Genomic DNA, 22436 nt, shown 5'->3' with positions numbered 1-22436 from the left:
GTATAATGGAACAGACAGTAATGCAGTGTTTCAATTACTGTATGCACAGTAAAGTTAATCCATTTGAAACCATTAGATGTTTCATGAAAATGTCTTAAAAATATAAATACAAAATTGTTTTGTCATCCCTTAAACAGTATAGAGATTACATAAAACGTAATTAATATCTTTTTAAAGAATTATGTACAAATTATCATTGAAATGTCAATATTAAGCTTACAAAGTTCATTATCCATTTTTGTCAACTATTTTATTCAATACGAGGTTGCAGCAGAGCCTGAACACAGAAAGCAACAGCCAAAGAGTGGGATACACCCTGGAAGAACACCAGTCCATTGTAGGGCGCACACACCCACGCCGGGAACAATATTCCCAGAAAGCAATTAACTTACCAGTATATGTTTGGACTGTAGAAGGAAACTGGAGCACCCAGAGGAACCCACACATACACAGGAAGGCCATACAAACTTCACACAGGTAACACCCCAGGTCCAGAATTGACCCAAGGAACCCAGTTCTGCAAGGCAGCAATGCTAACCCACTGCACCACTATGCCACCAAAACTAAATCATAAGAAAGGAAATTGTTTTTTTATAACTATCAGTACTATGACTTAATGTTCACAGTTTTCTATTTAGCTTTGTCACATCTAATTTTGTATGAATACCAAGATTAATTAACCATTAACCATTTTATTAATTATTAAGATTAACCATTTTTTAAGCATAAATCACTAATCACTTGAAGTTCTCTTTCCACACATGATTTTAATGATGGCAAATGTATTTTAGGTAACAGGAATAAAAAGCTTGAATACATGAAAGGGGGACCCTGAAGTGTTACTGGGGATGCTCTGAGTGGTCATGTCATAGTTCCGATAGTGGCGCATGGCGTAAAATTCAAACATAATTCCAAGAAATAACAAGTAACTCGGTGAACAATGTTAGTTGGTGGATTTTTAACATCAAATACTTCAATTGATCAGCAATGTCCGTGTAAAACAACATTGAACAGGGAGACACTGAATGGTGACCGCCTGTATACTGAAAGCAAAAGCTTTCATACATGTGTAGTTCATGCATTAACTAAGCAAATAATATTCCAGCACCCTTAGGATCATACATTAAAATGCTTGACAGATACTATAATTATGGCTAGCATGGCAGAAAAGGAGTCCATGATGGCTGCGATGGAGGGGTAGGTGGTTCAGAGTAGGAGTTGATTGTGCTTGGAATGGAAATTTACCTATGCATTAGCAAAGTAATATTAGATTGCTTTTATAAAATCAGCTGAAACAACAAAAATAAGTTGTTTTTTCAGGTAAAGAATAGAATGTGCATTTTAAGACGGTTAATGGCCAGCATATATTTTGTCAAAAGCAAATGGGAAAGAAAATGGACTATGTACTGTAGTATAAGACTGGAAGAGGTTACTGCTGACATGCTGGCCCCCAGGGCTCTGCGGGACATGATAGCATTGAGGTGGCAGCCGGCCTCTTCTACACCCACCAGTCTCTGAGTGCCAGTTGCCACGGATGCCAACTAACAGGAGATCCAGATTGTCGCGGTAATTCAGAGGTGTACTTAGGAACTGTTCGGACTCGGTTCTGGGCTCTGTTCTAGAGTTCTAAACACTCAGTCTCCCAGGCTTTGTACTCTGTATCCTTAGCTTTGTTTTGTGTTCTGTGCCTTGCTTTGAATTTCTGACCTCACTGTTTTCCCGGCCATGATTACTGGATCTTTCCCTGGCCTGTTTTCATTTTTTATCCATATACATACTTTCCATCCATATACAACCTGGATCACCAACTATAAGAAAAATATGCAGAGGGGCAGACTCTAAAGTATTTTTGTTTAACATGCGTTCTGGTGGGAACAAGTGAAAAATCATAAAATTAAGCTTTTTCCAAGATGTAGGTAAACAAAGAAAGCTAAAAGAGTGATATGTGACAAGAGGCCTAGTAAAATGAAGAGCAAACAAGTTAGAACAGGAAGAAGAGTACTCATTGTTCTTTTTAAGAGAATTTCAGGGACAAGTGACAAATTGAGGGGACTAGAAAGAAAAGATTTAAAGAAGACAAGGTTTGGAAGTGAATACAACAGAAGGAAAGTTGCAGAAAGAACAGTATTAAATAAAAACATAGGTAAGACTCAGTACATTTGTTAAGAGATAAGTAATTTGTTAAGAGGGTAAAATTTTAAGAGAGTCTTGAAAGTCTCTAGTTCCATTTAAAAGAAACTATTATTCCACAATGCAGAGTACTACATGGCCGGTATTTACAATACAGTATGATATTTGTGATTTAAACAAATTAACACAAGCAGTTTTTGGGGATTTAAGTGTTGGATGAGTTATTGCAGGATGAAAGACTAGAGATCTAGATAGGAAAAAGATAATTTGGGGAAAGCTGAGGAATACACTGATAACAAGATCACTTCCTAATAGGGTTAGGCATACTTTTGACAAAATGACAGTAGATGTATAGACTGCAGAGGAAGATGATGAAGTTTACAGACTGTATGTTTACATAGATACTGAAATGAGGATTGTATTTTAGATTTTGTGTAGTTGCTAGCATTGAACTGTGTGTTGGATGCACATGAACTGAAGGAATAGGCAAACATGCTGATCTTCAGAGCCAGCATCTTAAGATGTTTTAATTTAGAGGCAATTTGTTTTAATAAATAACTAGGCATGGATACTGATGTGCAAGAGAGGTGGAAAGGCTGTTTCCTTAAGCCAGCACTATAAAATAATTTATCCTCAGTGTGATGCTGCCATCTCACAGTGGGTTTCTAACGCTGTGTATAGTTCCATCAACACGGTGCCTTTACTTCCATCCATTTTCTAATCTCTTTATCCAGTATAGAGGATTTGGATCCTATCCCAGCAAGCAATGGACGCAAGGCAGAATATACCCTGGACATAGTGCCAGTCCATCACAGGACATATGTGTATGAATATAATTATATCGTTATCAATTTATTTAGATACACGATTCCATATTATATTCCCTATTAATCAAATTCTAAAAAGTATGTGTTTTTTTACTGCAATAACGAGCGTAAGTATTCACAGAAAAGGTTAAAACATTATAACTTTTTACAAAGTAAGTAAACTTAATATAGTCAGAAGGAGAATGCAAAAACTTTCCAAAATAACCACAGTATGTAACCGAATGAAAGACTTTGATGCTTAAAATTTTTAGGGAAGAAAGCGGAATACCGGTGTGTATTTTTTATTTAAACTACCAATACTAACCATATACAGTTTACATAATATTTTTATGTTCCTAAATTAATAGTTTATTACCTTTTTATGCTCAGCTACTAAAATAACCCTTTAGTTGTAAAATTCCATATAAATATTCAATATTTAGAGGATTAAAACAAGCACAGTAAAGAGATTAAATGATTAAATTGTTTCACTAACAACCAATGCACCACGAGTGCCCCTCTCAGTCATTTTGGCCAGCCAAACCACATACTGCAGTACATTGCTGTGAACTGTGGGTAATTTCGCACAGTACAGGGTTGTACCGTGCATTTTGAATTGCTGCATCTGTATAAATGCTAGAAAAAGTATTTTACCTACCTTCATTCTTCATAATGTAGTCTACAATTTGTCCAACTGTATCAACATTGCATTCACTGAAGGTATCATTCATATCTGTAAAAAATATTGATGAAGTGTCAAAACGTAAAAATTTCAATTAAAATTCTGAATGAACACTAAATAATTCACATAGAATTTTGGGTTTACTTTTAAAATAATGCATTGCTGTATAATTAGTACATAATCAATTAATCTAATATTCCTTAAAGCTTGTACAAAACTTTCCAATTCTCCTTCTAAAGTATTTGTTAATATGCCATGATTATATCGGCATATTGGAAAACCTATCTAGTTTACTAATTATATCAGAATCTACATCATTGATAAAAACTTTGAATATCTTCGGTTCCAATGCATATCCCTGCGGAATTTCAATAAATATATCGCCCCACTTTTAGCATTCATCCATTATCTGCACTCTCCATTTGCTACTACCCTATTCACATTTCAAACAAATAATAATAATAATAATTGCTTACACTTATATAGCGTTTTTCTGGACACTCCACTAAAAGCGCTTTACAGGTAATGGGGACTCCCCTCCACCACCACCAATGTGCAGCATCTATGATGATGCGACAGCAGCCATAGTGCGCCAGAACGCTCAACACACATCAGCTATTAGTGGGGAGGAGAGCAGAGTAATGAAGCCAATTCATAAATGGGGATTATTAGGAGGCCATGATTGGTAAGGGCCAATGGGAAATTTGGCCAGGACGCTGGGGTTACAACCCTACACTTTTCGAGAAACGCCATGGGATTTTTAATGACCACAGAGAGTCAGGACCTTGGTTTTACGTCTCATCCGAAGGACGGCACCTGTTTACAGTATAGTGTCCTCGTCACTATACTGGGGCATTAGGACCCACATGGACCGCAGGATGAGCGCCCCCTGCTGGCCCCACTAACACCTCTTCCAGCAGCAACCTTAGATTTTCCCAGGTCTCCCATCCAGGTACTGACCAGGCTCACACCTGCTTAGAGTGATATGGCTGCTGGCCAAACACATTTCCCTGTGCTACCATCTATCAATCACCTGTGATTAACCAGAAAATTAACCTTGTATGAAGAAATGTATGAAGGCATTATGAAAACTGAAATACAACATACCATATGTTCTGTCTGTAACTATGTAACTATTAGTATTGCTGTTTGTTTAAAGAACCCTAAGAAGGTTAAGCAAGTCAAATTATGTACTGTACAATTGGTAGGATAACATTGCGCCCATGTATCTATTAATATTGGCTGTATTCTAAACTACACACATATAACCCAAGAATGCTAACTGACACACGCTCCTTTAGATTTTATTTTTCCCCCAAAAGAGGAATGTTATGATATTCTTCTGTTGTTAAAGTCATTGCTACCTTGGATGGGTCAATGTTATTGCATATTAGGCAATATTGTTCACAAATGAACATACTATCTCGTAAAAATGCAAAACGTTTTTTTGTTTAAATGCAATACTATGCGTTTCAAATTCAATTTGTTCTCCTGGCGCTAATAAGCTTTCATAAACTTGTTCTGCATTTCAGGTGAGATCTGTTTTAACTGTTACCATCCATTCTCCACTAATTCAATATCTATGTTATCATATTGTAGTAGCAAAGCTTATTAAAAATACAGGAATTAAGTTTGCTGCTCCCTTGCCAGTCCCTCTGTCCTTCATCTCAGTGGTGCTGGATACAGAGAGGCCATTCCATTTGGTTCACATTTAAGGTGTTTTTCTAGATGATTGAGCTTCCTGATGAGGAACAACTCCCAAGGCTGAAATTCTCCAGCTACCCTAATAAATGGTCATCTCTGGTGCTTTACTGTCTGGGAGATTCCAAGGGAGAGTCTCATCCTAGGTTGTTTACAACCCTAATGTCAGAGAGCATGGTTACTCATCTTCCATCTCAATCAGCCAATCAGGAACTGGTAGGGCAGCGTAACCCCACGTGGGTCTCGAATGACCACGGAACTTTCAACCAATGAACAACCGTAGTTCCTCCAGGTAAAACAGGCAGCACAGGGCTCCTCCGTGCCCCTCCTGGACTCTTTTTTTCAGACTCGGCTTGGAAACCATGTAACGGCCAGTGTGACTGAGTGTCAGGACTTTACTTTATTCTAAGAATCGAGAACGGAGGTCTAGAATGTAAGAATTTAGATACAACAGGTAACACCTGGCTTGTGCCAACATTTCCAGCTTCAAAGCAAAGGGATGTTTGGTTGAGATATAGGGCTTTCAGATTCACTGATCAAAGCAATCGTAAAGTTTACCGTAGTTAATGAAGTTCTGGGTAAATAATTAAATGTCAATCAACAGTCCAGAAAGACACCAAATAAGAGAATGGTGAAACAGAGGGGAAAAAAAGACAACAGACAAGATGACAAGAACAATATCGGAGGAGAGAGTTCCTTGTTCTAGATCACCTGGGAAGACCAGATTGAAGCTAAGTATTTGGACCTTGTTAAGAGGACTTGCTATTCTGCAAATTTTTAGGGAACTCTTAATTTCCCATGTAAAGAATCTCCCAGTTAAAAATGACCTCACCTGATTAGTGGGTGCATTTTTAAAATATGGAGTTTTTTAGATAGGAAGGTTACCATTTGGTGGCATCTGAGTTTGCATAGAGAGATTTTTCTGCAGGTTGTATTCTATACAGTTTAGAACGCAACTTCTCTTATTCTTGGCTTTTGTTGACTAAATATATAAGAGGCCTCTGGGGCACCTTAATTCTAATATTTTACATATGGTAACTTATGTGTTGTATAAGCTGTGTGTTGTTAAGTGTGTGTGTTGTCACTGTTAAATAATATTTAACTAAATGCACCTTTATTATTACTGTGCCAAAGAACCAAGAATTTGTGTGTGTTTAACTACACCAACCACTCACGTATATTCTTGGCAAAATCTTTAGAAGTTGGGTGTTATGATTATTTATTTTACTTATTGATTAATTGACTTTGTCAGTTCCTGATGTTCTCCATTTCCATACCCCCCTATTTGTAAATATATACAGCAAATAAATTAGAAATACATTTTAAATAATTTATAAAAACTGAACATTTTCATACTTAAACTATAAAACACAATATTCACAGAAAAAATAAAAGTAATAAAATAACTTGAGTGCTTCTCACAAATGTTTGCTTTAAGGATTACCCACAATTTGAAATGAAAAAGTGCACGATAAATGCACTGAAGTTCAAGATAAATAAACAGATGGAACCATTCAGATTGTGTGTTGGATGTATTTCAGTATGCAGCAGCATACTGAAATATCATTCAGGACACTAAACTTTATACAGGCCAAAGAAGATCAATAGGTGGCACTTGTGGTGTTAATAATAATGTGTTTCACTACTGATATTCTTTAAATCAGCTTAACAGGGAATATTAATATGGAATTGTGTAACTAAAGGGAAACTTTGGTATCTAAAACTAAAAATAACCCAAGTATACTAACACTTCTAAACATCAATAACAATATTAATTTAATAATAAATAATGAAAATATTATACATGTAAAGCAGGGAGTTATACATAAAAATAGCATAAAAGGTACACAACAATATTCCACCTTCTTCATAATCATTTCCTGCATCAACATCTTTAACTCAGTCAATTTGTTGTGGTTATTTTAGAAGTGTTGACATACTCCTTTAACTACATCTGGTGAAGTGGAAAATCATTTACAGATCAGTGTGCCAAAATTGGTGGCTCAGTGGGTTATTTTCCCGTAAATTGTATAATACCACTTAAAATACGATAACAAATATTTATATTTGCCTTTATGGAGTATTTTCTAAAGGTTTGGACCACATTAAAATGTTTCCTGTATTCTCTTTTTGGTGTATACAATTTTGTAGGGGTTCCACATAATTTACTTTTGTTCTTAGAACATTATTAAACAATGAAAGGAAGTGCAAAGGAAAAGAACATTAGTTCTTGCATGAATATAAACAGCTGTACTTATTAAAGCAGCTTCAAAAAAGGTTTTTTCAAACTAAGAATATATAACAGTGAAACATATTGGTTCTACAAAATCTAATCACAGCACACATTTCATTTCTGCTGTGAAAAATACCTTCAGAAGAGAGATCTGTTTTTTTTCAGCTATAGTTAGCATGAAATTAACAATTTGAATCAAGACAGTGAACAATATAGAAAAAACATTATAGAATATGAAGAAAGTAAGAAACAAGATGTGAAAAGATGTTACAATATGCCAAGAGGAATCTCTTGTGGAGATATTTTAAACTAAGTTGTTTTTTTTTCCATAAGAAAGCTTTTCCTGGAAGATAACATTTAAAGAAACAGGGAAGTGTACATCTCCTTGTATTTATTATCATCTTTGCTTAGATTGCTTTACTCTTGTCTAGAAAAACATAATGACTCACAATGTATTATGCAGAAAATATTTATTACTGGTGTCACTGAAATCTGATTTAGAAATAATTTAGTGAATGAAATGGTTGCAACAAAATGCCCCCTCTGTAGGTGAGCTCTTACTAATTGAGAAGGAATGTTACACAACCATGGGGCTATTTGTATTACACATGAACAACACATCTTAATGGAGAGTCTATTTTTAATATGTATAAATATTATTTAATTACTTCATAAATTACTTAGAAGCATAATATTTATACATCGCAAACAAAGCACAGTACTGCCTCTATGCAGGCAGGTGAACACAAATGATCAAAGGGAATATCCTGGGTTAATAATAATAATATAGACGAAACAGAGAGGAGAGGCAGAAACTGAACATAAGAAAGAACAACTGATCAGAATAAGTTTCTTTTACTTGGCACTGTCTTGGAGACCATATTATATCTTAGTAATATGAACCTTATTTATTTGGGGAAATTCTGATTTCCTTATCTGTGGGAACCAAAAACGGATAAGGAAATCAAAATCGAAAAATTCTCTCCTAGTTCGTTATGCATTTTTAGAACAGGGAAATAGATTCTCATTCACTTTGAAACATTCAGATTTTAGAAAGGGAAATTTAGCACTGAGTTGTACTCTGTTAATTTAGGAACCAGGGCATATCTCCTGTTGGAATCTTTAGGCGTTATATAGGATTTCAGATTGGTTAGCAGTCTGGGTCTTAAGAAAATAAGACTGAAATACAATGTTCTATAAAGAGCATTCTGTTTTATGTTGTTTCCTTTAGTATGCGTTATTGTTAATAAAAAAACTGTCCTAGTTTGCCTCTCATTTATTATTCTTTCATCAGAGCTGTGCCAGAGAATAAAGAAATCATGCGCCAGCACTAACAGGCCTCAAGTTACATCAGTAATGATTAAATGATTAAATGATTAAAAGTAGGGGCTTTTAATCATTTATTTTAATTATTGTTTATCCTGCTGTATTTTCTATTTTCATTACACCTCATATGTTATTTTATGATTGCTCAAACAAAGCACTGTAATTAGCATACATATAATACAGAATAGAAGCAAAATGTGCTAAAAAAATCACACCACATTGAATAGTTGAAATCAAGAGTAAAACTAAATTTGACAATAAAAGCTCTGCTGGGAACATAATACTTTAGCATTGTGATGTTGTATACAAGAGTTCACCCCTTCCGTGGATCTTGGGAGTAAGAAGACATAAATCAGCCATAACCTGCCAATCTCAAATTAACAGCAGAATTGTATTCATATAATGAATCCTTAAAAACTAGAGCTAAGCTATTCATTCCATTAAATGTGAACAGGAGAACCATGAAGTCCATATGATTTCAGTGGGAGGAAGTGCACTTTACGAGCTATGTATTGATGCGGAGTATTTTCAGCTTTCAGATGAGCTGTTTTACTGAAAACTACTGTAACATATTGGAAAGTATTTCCTGACCTAATCAAAGATTCTCAAAAAGGCTTTTATAATTGTAGATATTCCTCCGATATTATTTAACAATTAATACATCCTACAGTTTCATCCCAAGATAATTTAGATCATTTTTAAGCTCTTTTGACTTTTTAATTGTAAGAATCTTTTTAAAACAAGAATATCTACAACTTAAATCAGAATGCCTCACCTCCCATAGTGTCAGGATCTTTTTCAATTTCAGTTTCTTCTTCAGAGTCTGTGGTGCAACGATATCCTTTACGTTTTAAAACATGGCAGATCAGGACCCCAAACAGGCCCAGGAGGAAGAAGATCGGCACCAACACAAAAGCAACATATTCAGGGTTGTTTTGGGCATTTTCCTCCTTTATTCCATCCGTTGAATTTGCTAGAAAAAAAGAAGAACCATCAAAAAAAATCTATAGTAAGTTTTTCAATAACAAAGCCTTTCTACCAAAATGAAATGCATCTTTTTTATTTACTTTTCTAATTTACAAAAACACTATTTCTCGGCATATTGTTAAAACAGGCTACGCTATTGTAAAGCTTCAATTGATATTAAATTCTCTAACAAATAAAACCCAGACATTCTCTCCAGTAGTCATAGATCTGTGACTCCATTTTCTAACCACTTTAACCAATACAGGGTCACTTTATCTAGGCAATATCAGTCCATTGCAGGGCACACACAGACAGACATACACGCTCAAACTCACACCAGGGCCAGATTTCCCAAAAGCTATCAAACCAGCCAGTATGTCTTTGGACTGTGGGAGAAAACCATAGCAACCGGAGGAAACCCATATAAACACAAGGAGAACATACAGTACTCGTTGATAGAACACCAAGTCTGGAAGACAGGGCACCAGCACTGCAAGGAAGCAATGCCAACCATTGCGCCACTGTGGTGCTCTACAGCTTGATCTTAGATCTTAAATTGGTCACAGTAATCATTGTCACTGAGAGTAAATAAGTCTGTATTATGTAGGGATTTCACAAATCTACCAACACATGTGCTTTGTTTCAAATAAGGAAGCGAGTTATACCAGTTCAACAAGGTGAGTTCCTTTCCAGAGATGTACTGAATTTCATTATAGTCAACTCATGAGCAATCAGCAAAGTTCTTGGTTTAATCATGTGTAAAACATTCCACAAGGCAGGTGCTGACAGGCGAAAAGTACATGTGAAATAAAAACCAATTGGAAACATTTTATACAAAAGTTCTTCTTTTTTTTTTACATAGATCACTTTACCGCATTCAGAAAAGGCTATGAATTTCTCTTTTTTCCTATCCCTGGACAGATAGTAAAAAAACACACATATTTAAAAAGTGGATTTTCAATTAATGAAAAACTAATGGCTGCTTAAGCTTCAATTGCTTCTGGTAAGAGTACAATAAGAATTCTATTACGTCCATAACCTTGCAACAATATTAATCCCAGAATTGGATTTGAAATGAAACAATGACTATGAGGTTAAAATGCAGAATGTCATCTTAAGAGCCAGTCTATGTCAGGAATAAAAAACGGCAGCTTCACTGCACTTCCATTGATAAACCTGAGTAATGTTCAATTTCTCAGGAACAAAGTTGATGAACTACATGCAAGTGTCAACTACCTCCATGAGTAAAGGGGATGCTGGTCTACTGGCATTTACAGAAACTTGGCTCACAGACTCAGATTTGAACACGGACCTGATTATGTGATGGTTTTAGCACCACCCTCAGGCTGGACCAAGACCGCACAGTAATAGGAAAAAAACACTGGTGGAGGGATTTGTCTGTAAATCAACAAAAGATGGTGCAACAACATCACAGTGTGAGAGAAGCTCTGTTTGCCCAATGCTGAGTTGCTGTTGTAGTGACAGAGCCTACTCTTTCACTTACAGTAATTAAAGGTTATTAAAAACCCCAACCTGGGGCCTTTCTTTAAATGCAGCAGAATATTGTAAAGCTGTATCAATCGTGTAAATTTTATGATAGCACAAATGTGCTCCATTAAGTTTCCAGGCTGGTTTCATCCCAAAACCACAGGTCAAAGGTCAATATCCAAAGGAAAATCCACCAATTGGGGATCTGTAGGGTGGGTACCAGAACCAAACCTGATGGCATCTAGGCTAATAACCAATTTGTGATACACCCCATATAAACTGCAACCCAGTTCATTTTCACCACTTAACCACCGACTCTCCAATCTCTCTCCATCTAAACTGGCAAACTAACTTTTCCAACCACGTGACTGCAAACTTTTCTCCAAGAAGCCAAACACAAGGTTTCAGTTACTCTTTTCAGGATGGAATAAACCTTCACTTGTTCCCATATAGGTAAATGGTTTGAATTTAGAATCAAGGGATGTCATGCAAAAATTGTACACTGTGCTAGTAAATCCTCCTGTAGAATACAGTGTGAAATTTTGATCAACACATTACCAGAAAAAGATACTGTACTGTGTTGATCTGGAAGCAGCTGTGGGAAGAGATACTTCCCAGAATTAAATGTTTATTATGCTAAAAGAATTTAAACATTTTAAACCCAGTTGACATGTGAAGAACGTGCAGTGAAACAAAAACAAGAGATGATGAATGGAAAATTTACAGTCTGGTTACAGGCACATATTTTACATAGAAGGTTGGAACAACCATGTTGTCGAAGACAACAACCTGGACTCTTTCAAGAAACAGGCATATGAAATCATCAGATTACTTAGCTACCAGCAACCAACTGAGCTACAAGGACCAAACAAATGTCCTTCTCTTGTACCTTATGTTCATATGAATATCAGCCCCATGTCCTTTTTTCCTCAGTCAAAAATAAGGATTTCAAATTTAACTTTATTAGGCCAAAAATGTATTAATAATATGGGGGAGGCTCCATCTCATCCATATCATAAGGCATTTACATACACATCTCACATGCTGTAAACTTAGTGCAATGTGCTGGGCATTAGTCTTGAGCCTAAGTGTGCGATTCTGTTTTGCTTTGCCTTGTTTAATGCTCACCAGATACAAACTCATAAAGCCAAACTATCTTTCCTCTCCACATTAGGTATTACTGTTAATACTTATTGATAAACTGGTCTCTGATTAAATAAAAATAACAAGGATTATTAGTGCGTCAAATGCAAAATAAGACGTTAGTGTCCAGTTCAATTTAAATTATGATTTAAAAATCCTGTGAAAAATGAGGATTCATCTCTCAATTTCAGAACCACTTGGCCAGAAAACGGTAGAAACATCAGATCAGTGATTATGGTAACGTTAACCACGCAAATACCAACGCGTAAAACACCGTTTAACTTAGAATCATTAAAAGAACACAAATTTAAAACAAAATACAAAGAACGACTTTCGTGCACTCTTGTTTAGCGACACATTCCACCTAAGAAGCACAAAGTTAAAACATTATACCTCATGTCCACCTTTTCTTAAGTTTACTTAGTGCCCAGCCTCAACTCATGAACTCAACTAACGCTTTTTAAGTTATAGTTTTAAGAATTGTTGATGTAACAAAGTTTAAATAAGTTATAGGTAGCTGCAGATCGGACACAGTTTACGGAGTCTTTATGTCCATTCAAGTTAAGTATTTACTTTTGTTACAAGACAGCAGTCTGTTCCAAGAACAAATATCGTTTTTGTTTTCCTGTTTTTTCAGGGACCACTCAGACCGAAAACATTTACGTATCGCTCAACTGACTAGAGCTCTGCGAAAACTACGTTTGACAGAAGATACTTAAAGGAGGGCTTCCCAACAATGAAGTTTAGGCTATACTGAGTGACGTAAAAATTAAATGCGTTCTCTACTTTCAACAAACACGATATCCTTAAAAAAACTTACCAGAAACATGCAGTTGTCTCAAACTTTCCGTTGTAGTTAAGTCAGCCATGAAACACACTGCCCAAGTTTCTTGTGATTGTGGCGGATTTCTGGGGCTGAGTAAAACCAGCGGCCTTTGTTTGACGTAACGAGTCGTATTATTCATGCAAAAGTGACGTTTCGCAGTATTTCCTCATTCTAACCGGCTCATGCTGCACTTCGGAATACCCTGATCTTATTAAAGCTGTAGCCATTCCTATTTTCTATTAAATTAAATGATTAAAAACTAAAATGTTTTAAATAAAGAATAAATTATTAGTATTATTCCTAACCGCTTCTTCCAATTCAGGGTCACGGGGGAGGTGATACATTTTCGTCCCCTAAGAACAGAACCGATGGGATAACTCCCGTGTGTACTTATGGTTCCTGGAGAGTTACGTCAATGGTATGAGGCGGGGAGCCCTGATAAAGTTGAAGTCCACTACTGTTATTCGTAGTGGTGATGTTTTGGGTGAGGTTTATCGTCGTAAGAATGGAGTACGCTTTCTTCAAAAAAAATATTTTTTTTTTTCTAAGCCACTCTTCTTAATGGTAGAAATGGGAAAAAAAATCAGAGGGTGAGGGGGTATTTAAATGTGAAGTCTTCTAAAAACAATATTTCTCAATTTAAAAAAATCTCCGTTATCAATTATGTACATTCCTAGACTTCATGAATAAGTAAGTGCTGTGCCACACCAAAATTTAAAATAAACAAATGTCTATATGTGCTGGATATTAGACTCTAGATATAGAATTAGGCCTACTCTGAAAAAAAAACGGTTCAAAAACTGATATTACACTAATACACACTATAGCGAAAATGTTTAATCCTGTTATATATTTTGGTCCGATTCAAATTTTAATACTGTACATACATGCTTACAAAAAAAAAGGTCAAAAGGAACAAACTTTAGAACAGAGTTTAAAGAGATATGTCTTAATTATAATAATAATAATAATAATAATAATAATAATAATAATAATAATAATAATAATAATAATTGCTTACACTTATATAGCACTTTTCTGGACACTCCACTCAAAGCGCTTTACAGGTAATGGGGACTCCCCTCCACCACCACCACCAATGTGCAGCATCCACCTGGATGATGCAACGGCAGCCATAGTGCGCCAGAACGCTCACCACACATCAGTTATCAGTGGGGAAGAGAGCAGAGTAATGAAGCCAATTCATAGATGGGGATTATTAAGACTATATGGGGATTATATTTATATATAAATATATATAATTTATATATGGGGATTATAAATTATTGTAACGCTTACATCCGACAGGTACTGTGTAAGAGCTGGTTTACCAGAGCAGGTGACGTCACCGCCCTTCCCAGTAATAGCAGGACCACAGCCCCTGGGCTGTGGAGAGATTTCTCTTTAGATCACCAGGCTGGGTCCCTCTTGAGTGACGTGGGAGTCCTGGGTTTGAGCCCCCAACGGTGGGGGGCCACCTAATGCGGCAAGGACGCCCTCCTGAGCCCCCGTTGCGTTACATTATGTTTATAATGCTGATCATGGATTTTGGCAAAATGTTGCACAAACATGATTCTATTAGGAAGAGGCTCTTTTATTCACTCTGTAGAGCCTAGTCTTCAGCAAATATGGCTAGAATCAATTTATTTCAGATTAAGATCTGAACTGTACTCATACAATAAGCCCTTTCAATAATCTTAAAATAGACCAATTAGTGCCTTATATGTGAGCAGGAGAAGTCCACTCTAAATGTCACGTGGAGCCAGTGCAACTTACAGAGAACAGGAAGTATGTGCTTTTGTAGTGTAGTAACAGTTTGATATTAACACATGGATAATGATGCGGAAGTGTCACTTGCGAAGATGATATTGAGAGTCAATGAGCTTGGTCTTATATAGATACCTGTTGAGCAATACATTGAAACTTTTGTTCTGCAGAAGGTAGCTGAAGCAAGAGCTGAAACAAGTTCTGACAACAAGTGTTAAAAAATATATAACTTCTGTCCTATCTTTGAAAATTGATTTGATTTTGCATAGTAATAAAGAGAAAGTGGTGGTGCAGTAGCACAGTAGTTAACTTTGCTGTCTCAAAGCACTAGGGCCCTGGGTTCAATTCCTCCCCTGGGGTGCTGTCTGCATGGAGTTTGTATGTTCTCCCCAGGTTCACATGGGTTTCCTTCAGGTGCTCAGAATTTTAAGGAGACTCAAAAGTCTCACAATTCAATGTATAGCATGAAATTATCTTTGTGGTGAAGTTATTGTTCCAAAAAAATCTTATTTAGTTTTCTGCAAATTTGATTATTTAGTCAAAATCTTCATATCTTTCCAGTATAACACTGATAAAGATCTGATCAGACCTAACATGTCGTGTAAAACTTATGCTGACAACAAACTTATTCTGTACATTAAAGCAATAACTGATAGTAACTAAAAGAACTAAGTCTATACAACAGGGATAAGGATAGGGCTATGACTATATGTAAATGTACAACCTGTGTAGATTGCATTAGCATGACAATTCATAGGACCATGATTGGATGGTAAGTGGCAAATGCTGTGTTGGACAGTCTCTTTCCTTCCTCCTTTGATATTGTTTCTTTCAGGTCTGGCCTCTCCATGCACTGCACTCTATGTAACTTGCACAATTAAAGGCTTAGCAATGACAGTTGCTAAGTTCCATGTGAAGGCTGCTATCACCCATGCTGATATTGTTAGTGTATTGTGAAGACCTTAAAAAGAGTAGGATTTTCTTTCTACAAACTTAGGCAGATGTGGGAGTAAATACATATTTTTAGCTTTTTTCCCTGTGATTAACTACTTTTGCTTTTATTTATATAGAATTCTCTGTAAGATTTAATTTTAATGAAAAAAATAAATCTTGTGGGTTTGAATGCTTTATTCCTTTTCTGTTATTGACTGTGCATTGCTTTCCCAAATTAAACCGTTTTGATTTAAGATAAGATCACTTTATTAGCCATACACAATTTCTTGCATTAGGAATTTGACTTTCTTCATACCCCAGCGTGCTCTCCATGAGACACAGGAAGGAAGAGAGAAGCTTGGGGTCAGAGCACAGGGTCAGCCATTGTACAGCACCCCTGGAGCAGTTGGGGTTAGGGACCTTGCTCAGGGGCCCAATGGAGTAAGATTCCTCTGCCAGCTGCAGGATTTGAACCAGCAACAGGCACGGATCCTTAGCCATAGAGCCACCACTCCACTCCTAACCCCTGCTTTAGCAAATTTAATATTAATATCACCTAAATTTAATTTTATGATTTACCAGAAAGGCTAATTAAGATAGGGCTTGCTGAACTGAGGAGGGATTTCAGATATACACAGTATGCTCATTGATGTGGCATAAAACCTTGCTCTTTACTCTTGATATATGCCAATAAGGAAAAATATTTTTCACAAAGATCCATTAATAAAAATATCCCATAACATTCTTTACTTCCTGTAGTACTATTGGTACTCTCCCCTGTGAGTGCCTTATTATTTCAAACATCACAAAGCTCTAAACTTACTATCAGTAAACCCCTGCTTTAGCAAATTCAATATTAATATCACCTAAATTTAATTTTATTGTCTGATCTGATACTAGATCTAGTATTTATTTTTAGCTCACCTCTTTGCTGAGATGTGTTCTGCAGAGTCGTGTTTTTATGTTATCTAAGCATTTACAGTATATACATGCTAAGTGACTATAACTGTTACTGATACTGTTCATCAGTCATGGCAATTGCAAAAGTAATTTTACATGAATAGTCCCAGCTAACATTTTGAAAAACAACTATCATTGCAGCCTGGTACAACAGATTTCTTCAAAATAATATTTTTGTGGTTGAGTGCAGCACTTCACAGTAGCTGTTAAATGGCCTGACCATCTACAGGACATAAGTCAATTTGATCTGCAGTTCCTATGAACTATCTACCACCTATGAATTCATCCACATTTTGTCAAGCTTTTTTAGCCTTCTTTGAAAAAAACTTTGAAAAATTACCTCTCTAAAAGGAATGCAAAAATGGAATGTAATTTGAGGCTATATACTGTATACTAACTACCAAACTGTGGACACAAAGTGCAAAAAGTCCTACATTAATGTTCATCAAGCATGTTTTTTTTATAATCAGACAATTAAATTGTCAGCAAAAACATTAGGACATATCAAAAATCTCCATTCCTATTCTTTTCTCTGTTCATGTTAAGGGTTTGGGTGTTTTCTTTATCCTACTGATGGCTGTCATCTGATTTGCAAGCTCTAATTTCTGAATGTCTGAAATCAGATCTGCCTGCAGTTCATGTCCTTCTGTTAATTTCTCAGAAGACAGTGTCTGCTTATATTTTGTAAGTAAATCAATATTATTTATGTTTAGGTAATCACTTTGTTTATTTTCAATCCATCAGTTGGTTAATCGGTTTCTTAATTTAAGTAAATTACCAGGAAATACCTAGAAAAAGCCAAATTCAACTTGCTTTTTCAACAAACCTAGCTCCAAAGTCCTACATACATTAACATTGTTGTGTCAGGATTAACAATTGCCTTACTTAATGTCACCTTATCTAGTCAGATTTCAGAAGCTAAACTAATCTGACCATGTTAATCACCAAGACAGATTTCAAAATCTGTTTGCTGCACTAACTATATTGGCGAAAAAATCGGTGGCACTCTTTGTTCTGGACTAGAATTCACTGTAAAACACTGCTCCAGTTTGGCAACTAGGAACACTATACTGAAGTGGTATTTAGAGATCCCAAATACTTGATCATTAAAGATCCCAAGGCACTGTTCATAAGAGTAGTGGTGTTAAGCTATGTCCTGCATAAATTCCACACTTTGCTTTCACAAAGCTTTCCCCCCTTAGTTCCATCACTCAATTGGTGTTGGAATTTCTTACTTCTCCACCTGATCTGCTGTGTAAAAGGCCTACTGGCACATAATACTTGTGACACTTGCTGAAGTTCAGGTGATGGATAAAGCAGGACCTCTCTTATGTGTAAAGCATTCTTGGATCCTTTGACATGATTAGTGCAATACAAATGCAAATAATTTATTTTAATTATATGCATCTGACAAGGTTCCTTATATTTTAATTAAATCTTAGACCCATAACCTCTGATAAACATCTAATACTCAAAATATTTACTCAAGAGTACTTTATAGAATACAGTTTAGAAAATGATATGCTTGATATTCTGAGATGTCTTAAAATACAATCCATCTCAGTTCAGTTTATTTGTCATATACACAACTGCAATGAAATATCTAATACAAACACCAAAACATAAACACAGAACAGCAGCAGCAACAAGTAGCTAAATAACATACAACTTTAAAAAAGCAAGTCAGACAAGCAGTGTGAGAAGAGAAAAAAACACATCAGTGTGAGTAATAATGTGCGTGTGATAATGTAGATGGATTTAGTCAGTAGTAAGGGTAGAATTCAGTAATCTGACAGCTTGCGGAAAACATCTGTCTTTGAATCTGGAGGTTCGTGCCTTTATGCTCCTATAACGCTTACCAGAGGGAAGGTGGGAGAAAAGTGATAAACCAAGATGATTGTTGTTCTTAGTAATACTTCCAGCCTTCCTGAGACAGCGCATTGTAAAAATGTCCACAATAGAGAGAAGCTGTATTCCAATAATGGACTGGGCTGACCTGATTGTCCTCTAAAAACGCCTTTTGGTCAGACAATGAGCTGCTGCCAAACCACACTGTAATGCCACATGTGAGCACACTTTCAAGTGCAACTGTAAATGTAGTAAGGACAGTTAAAGATAGAGCTAATTTTTGTCTGAGAAAGTAAAGGCACTATTGTGCCTGTCTTGTAGCTCCAGTTACATGCTGGGACCACGTTAAATCATTAGTAATGAAGGTATCCATGAACATACTGTACATGGAGATCATACAAACACCATGCAGATATTACTCCAGGTCCGAATTAAAACCAGGGCTCCAGCATTGTAAGGCAGCAATGTTAACAACTGTGCCACTATGCCCACCAACAAAACATAGAATTTCTTACTAATATTGCTTTGCAATTGTATGATGAAAGTGTTGATATAATACCCTACATAGTTCAAGTTCAAGTTTATTGTCATCGTACTCATATACAGGTATATGGTATAACAAAATGCTATTTAGCTAGCTCTCAGACAATACGTAGTACAAAAAAACAACAATACAATTGTATAATAAAAGAAAGACAGAGACAACAGGCAGTGTGCAAAAACAACAACAGGCAATGTGCAAAACAACAAAAGGTAACAGGTAATGTGCAAAACAACATCAGATATGCAAAAACATGCATTAACAGAATGAAATAAAAGGATAGAAAATTATGGGGAGTGAGCTTTTTGACATGTAACATGGAGGTAGATTTCAATGTGTGTTTGAGTTTTTGGTAAGAAAGAAGGCAGTGTGAGGTTCAGATCATAGAGAGGCTGGGAGTTTAATAGTTTTAAAGCGCGGGGTAAAAACTGTCTCTGAGTCTGGTAGTCTGGGTCTGAATTCTCTGGTACCATTTTCCAGATGGTAGAGGGTCATACAGTCTGTAGTTGGGGTGTGTGGGGTCTTTGATGATTCTTAGAGCTTTCCTCAAGCACTGTCTGTCATAAATGTCCTGTATAGATGGGAGGGCAGCCCCAGTGATGGACTGGGCAGTTTTCACCACCCGCTGTAGAGCTTTGTGGTCAGCAATACTGCAGTTGCCATACCACACTGTGATGCAACCTGTCAGTGTGCTTTCTGTAGTGCATCTGTAAAAGTTAGTGAGGATAGAAGGGCTTTGGGTGATGTTTTGGGAAAGTGGGCTAATTATCACATCAAAAGAAGTGTTTTGATATCTTGTACCTGTGTATATGTTTTTATTCCGTTGTGTACAAAAAGAAATCAAGGTTACAGTACATTATCTTCTGGAGTTTGTTTGGTTTTAATCCTAATCATGCTGACACATTAATCACAAAATGACACCCACCTTACCATTATTTGTTATAATTATAAAATATCATACAGTGCACTGCAGTTAAGGCTCTGTTAAGAAGGTATTCAAATACTGTATGTTTATGTTTAGTATTATTAGCAAAGTGGTGCAGTGGTTAGTATTGCTGCCTTGTAGCACTGGGGATCTGGGTTCAATTCTACATCTGGGGTGTTCTCTGTTGTGGAGTTTGTATGTTTTCCACATGTTTAAGTGGGTTTCCTACAGGTGTTCTGGTTTCCTCCCACAGTCCAAAGTCAGACTTGTAGATTAATTGGTTTCTGGGAAAATTGGCCCTGGTGTGTTTGTTTCTCTGTCTGTGGGTGCCCTACCATAGACTGGCATATTGTCCAGGGTGTATCTTTCCTAGTGCCCATTGCTTGATGGGATAGCCTCTGGCTCCCCTGTGACCCTTTATTGGATAAAGTGGTTACAAAATTGTTGGATTTTTAAATCTTATACACAAAATATAATGTACAGTAGCACTATTTGATTACGTGCAAATTAGAAAAATATATTTATCTTGAAAGCAAAAAAGAGCTATGAAATGGAGTAACTAATTTGCATTGCCCGTTTTAAATTAAATGATATAATATACAGCATTCAAAAGTGTTACATTTGGAATATACACGTGCTTCACTTCCAACAATTAATAATAACCCTCACATTCAAATTAACAAATATAATTAAACGTTATCCTTGGGACTGCAATAACGTGACTTGTTTACTGGCATAAGAACCTTCACATCCTTTGTACAATGTATTAATAACAGATAATCCAACAGGAATCTTTCAATAGTACAGAAATCCAGAGGATGTGAAGCCCCAGGAGATCAATGACATGACAAAATAGCACAGAACCCCAGATGCCTTCTCAATATGACAAAGCCTTCATGAAGGGATTATTTATAGCAAATGCCCAGTTCTACAGGAACTACAGGGTTTGTAGTGTATGATGACTGCTGAGACTCTTGTGAGGATGTAACTCTCTAGTCTCTAGGAGTGTTAAATATCCTGCAGCAGAGACCCGTTTTTGGCAAATGAGTTTGATTTTTGTTTAAGTTTTGAAGATCAGGGTGTCAGATTTATTTCAGTCACAGCAATTTCCATCTGAGATTCAAGTGCAAATGCCACAACTTTGTGATGTTTTGGATTAAATATGTTTATGCTGATCAGTCCTTGAGCAGTGCTGTAACAAGCCACAGTTTGTAATTAACCTGTTACACATACACCATTCATCATCTTTGTTTGTTCATGATTTCCATATTGTTTGTATCATCATGCTTGACCAAACTATGGAATATCCTAGATTACTATATAATGTGGCTCAGAACCTTTGCACCTAAACCCTGGTATTCATTAGCTTTCCTGGCTTTATTTACAAGAAAATAAAATATTCTCTAAAGATATATAAAATGAAAATTCTTCAGCTACTATTAGTACTATTGCTAAGGATAGAAGAACAATTTCTATAGTACGTCAAGACCAGAAGGGCCTTGGACAGTTCGTGGGGGGTCAATGCAAAGCATGGGAGACCTGTATTATTAACAGACCAAATATTGGTGACTGGGAATCATTCTGAAATAGTGTCTCCCTGTCATAAAAGGGATGTAAAGTTCATTTGATTAGTAAAACTGAAAAGTCAATAATCTAGATTTGTTCACTTAGACAGATTAAAAGTACTTTCAGCTGCTGATGTATTTGTGGTTTCACAGAAGATCAAGCAGAAAATGTGTGTGAATAAAATCTTAAAATCTAAAATTAAAAACTATTATTTTAAAACAGTTATAACTGTCTATTGTAACCATAGCATGAGCAGTATCACCAGTATCAGGTTACTTTTGCATCTCCCGTCCATATAAACTTGAAATTTAAAGAGACGACTTAATGAATATTTTAGTCATCGGGTTAATAACGCAGTGTAGGTTCCAAGCTTGTAATAATTAACTGGTGCAATTTGAGACCTCATATTTGAGAGTAACTTGTTTTGATAATTTTGCACTTGTTTTCCTCTGCAAGTGAATTTCTGCAAGGGGCTCGCCCCACCCCCTTTCTGTTTTACACAGGACGGAGACGGTTGCCACGGAGAAGCCTTGAGCCACAACAAACAGAGAAAACAAAGCATTAGAAGAAGATTGACAGCGCCGTGAACGAATTA

At 36.2% G+C, this 22436-nt stretch overlaps 1 protein-coding gene across 3 annotated transcripts in view; it reads right to left on the bottom strand.

Moving 5' to 3' along the window:
- Nucleotides 1-13671, bottom strand: part of rell1 (RELT like 1) — a 28535-nt gene extending 14864 nt beyond the window's left edge. The window contains exons 1-3 of one of the 3 annotated variants that reach the window (XM_088627860.1): nucleotides 13296-13669; nucleotides 9654-9851; nucleotides 3595-3669 (exon numbers count right to left, since the gene is read on the bottom strand). In XM_088627860.1, coding sequence (XP_088483986.1) covers nucleotides 3595-3669; nucleotides 9654-9851; nucleotides 13296-13440 — 418 coding nt within the window. In that variant the 5' untranslated portion in view covers nucleotides 13441-13669. Of the gene's footprint in view, nucleotides 1-3594; nucleotides 3670-9653; nucleotides 9852-13295 lie in introns of all 3 variants that reach the window. The other 2 variants (XM_088627850.1, XM_088627864.1) reach the window with 2 other exon arrangements.
- Nucleotides 13672-22436: the final 8765 nt, after the last annotated feature.

This window comes from Lepisosteus platostomus, chromosome 1 (assembly GCF_059453375.1).
Source record: "Lepisosteus platostomus isolate fLepPlt1 chromosome 1, fLepPlt1.hap1, whole genome shotgun sequence".
Taxonomy (NCBI): domain Eukaryota; kingdom Metazoa; phylum Chordata; class Actinopteri; order Semionotiformes; family Lepisosteidae; genus Lepisosteus; species Lepisosteus platostomus.
Note: the sequence above shows the minus strand (reverse complement) of the source record. Positions and strands in the feature narration are given on the sequence as shown.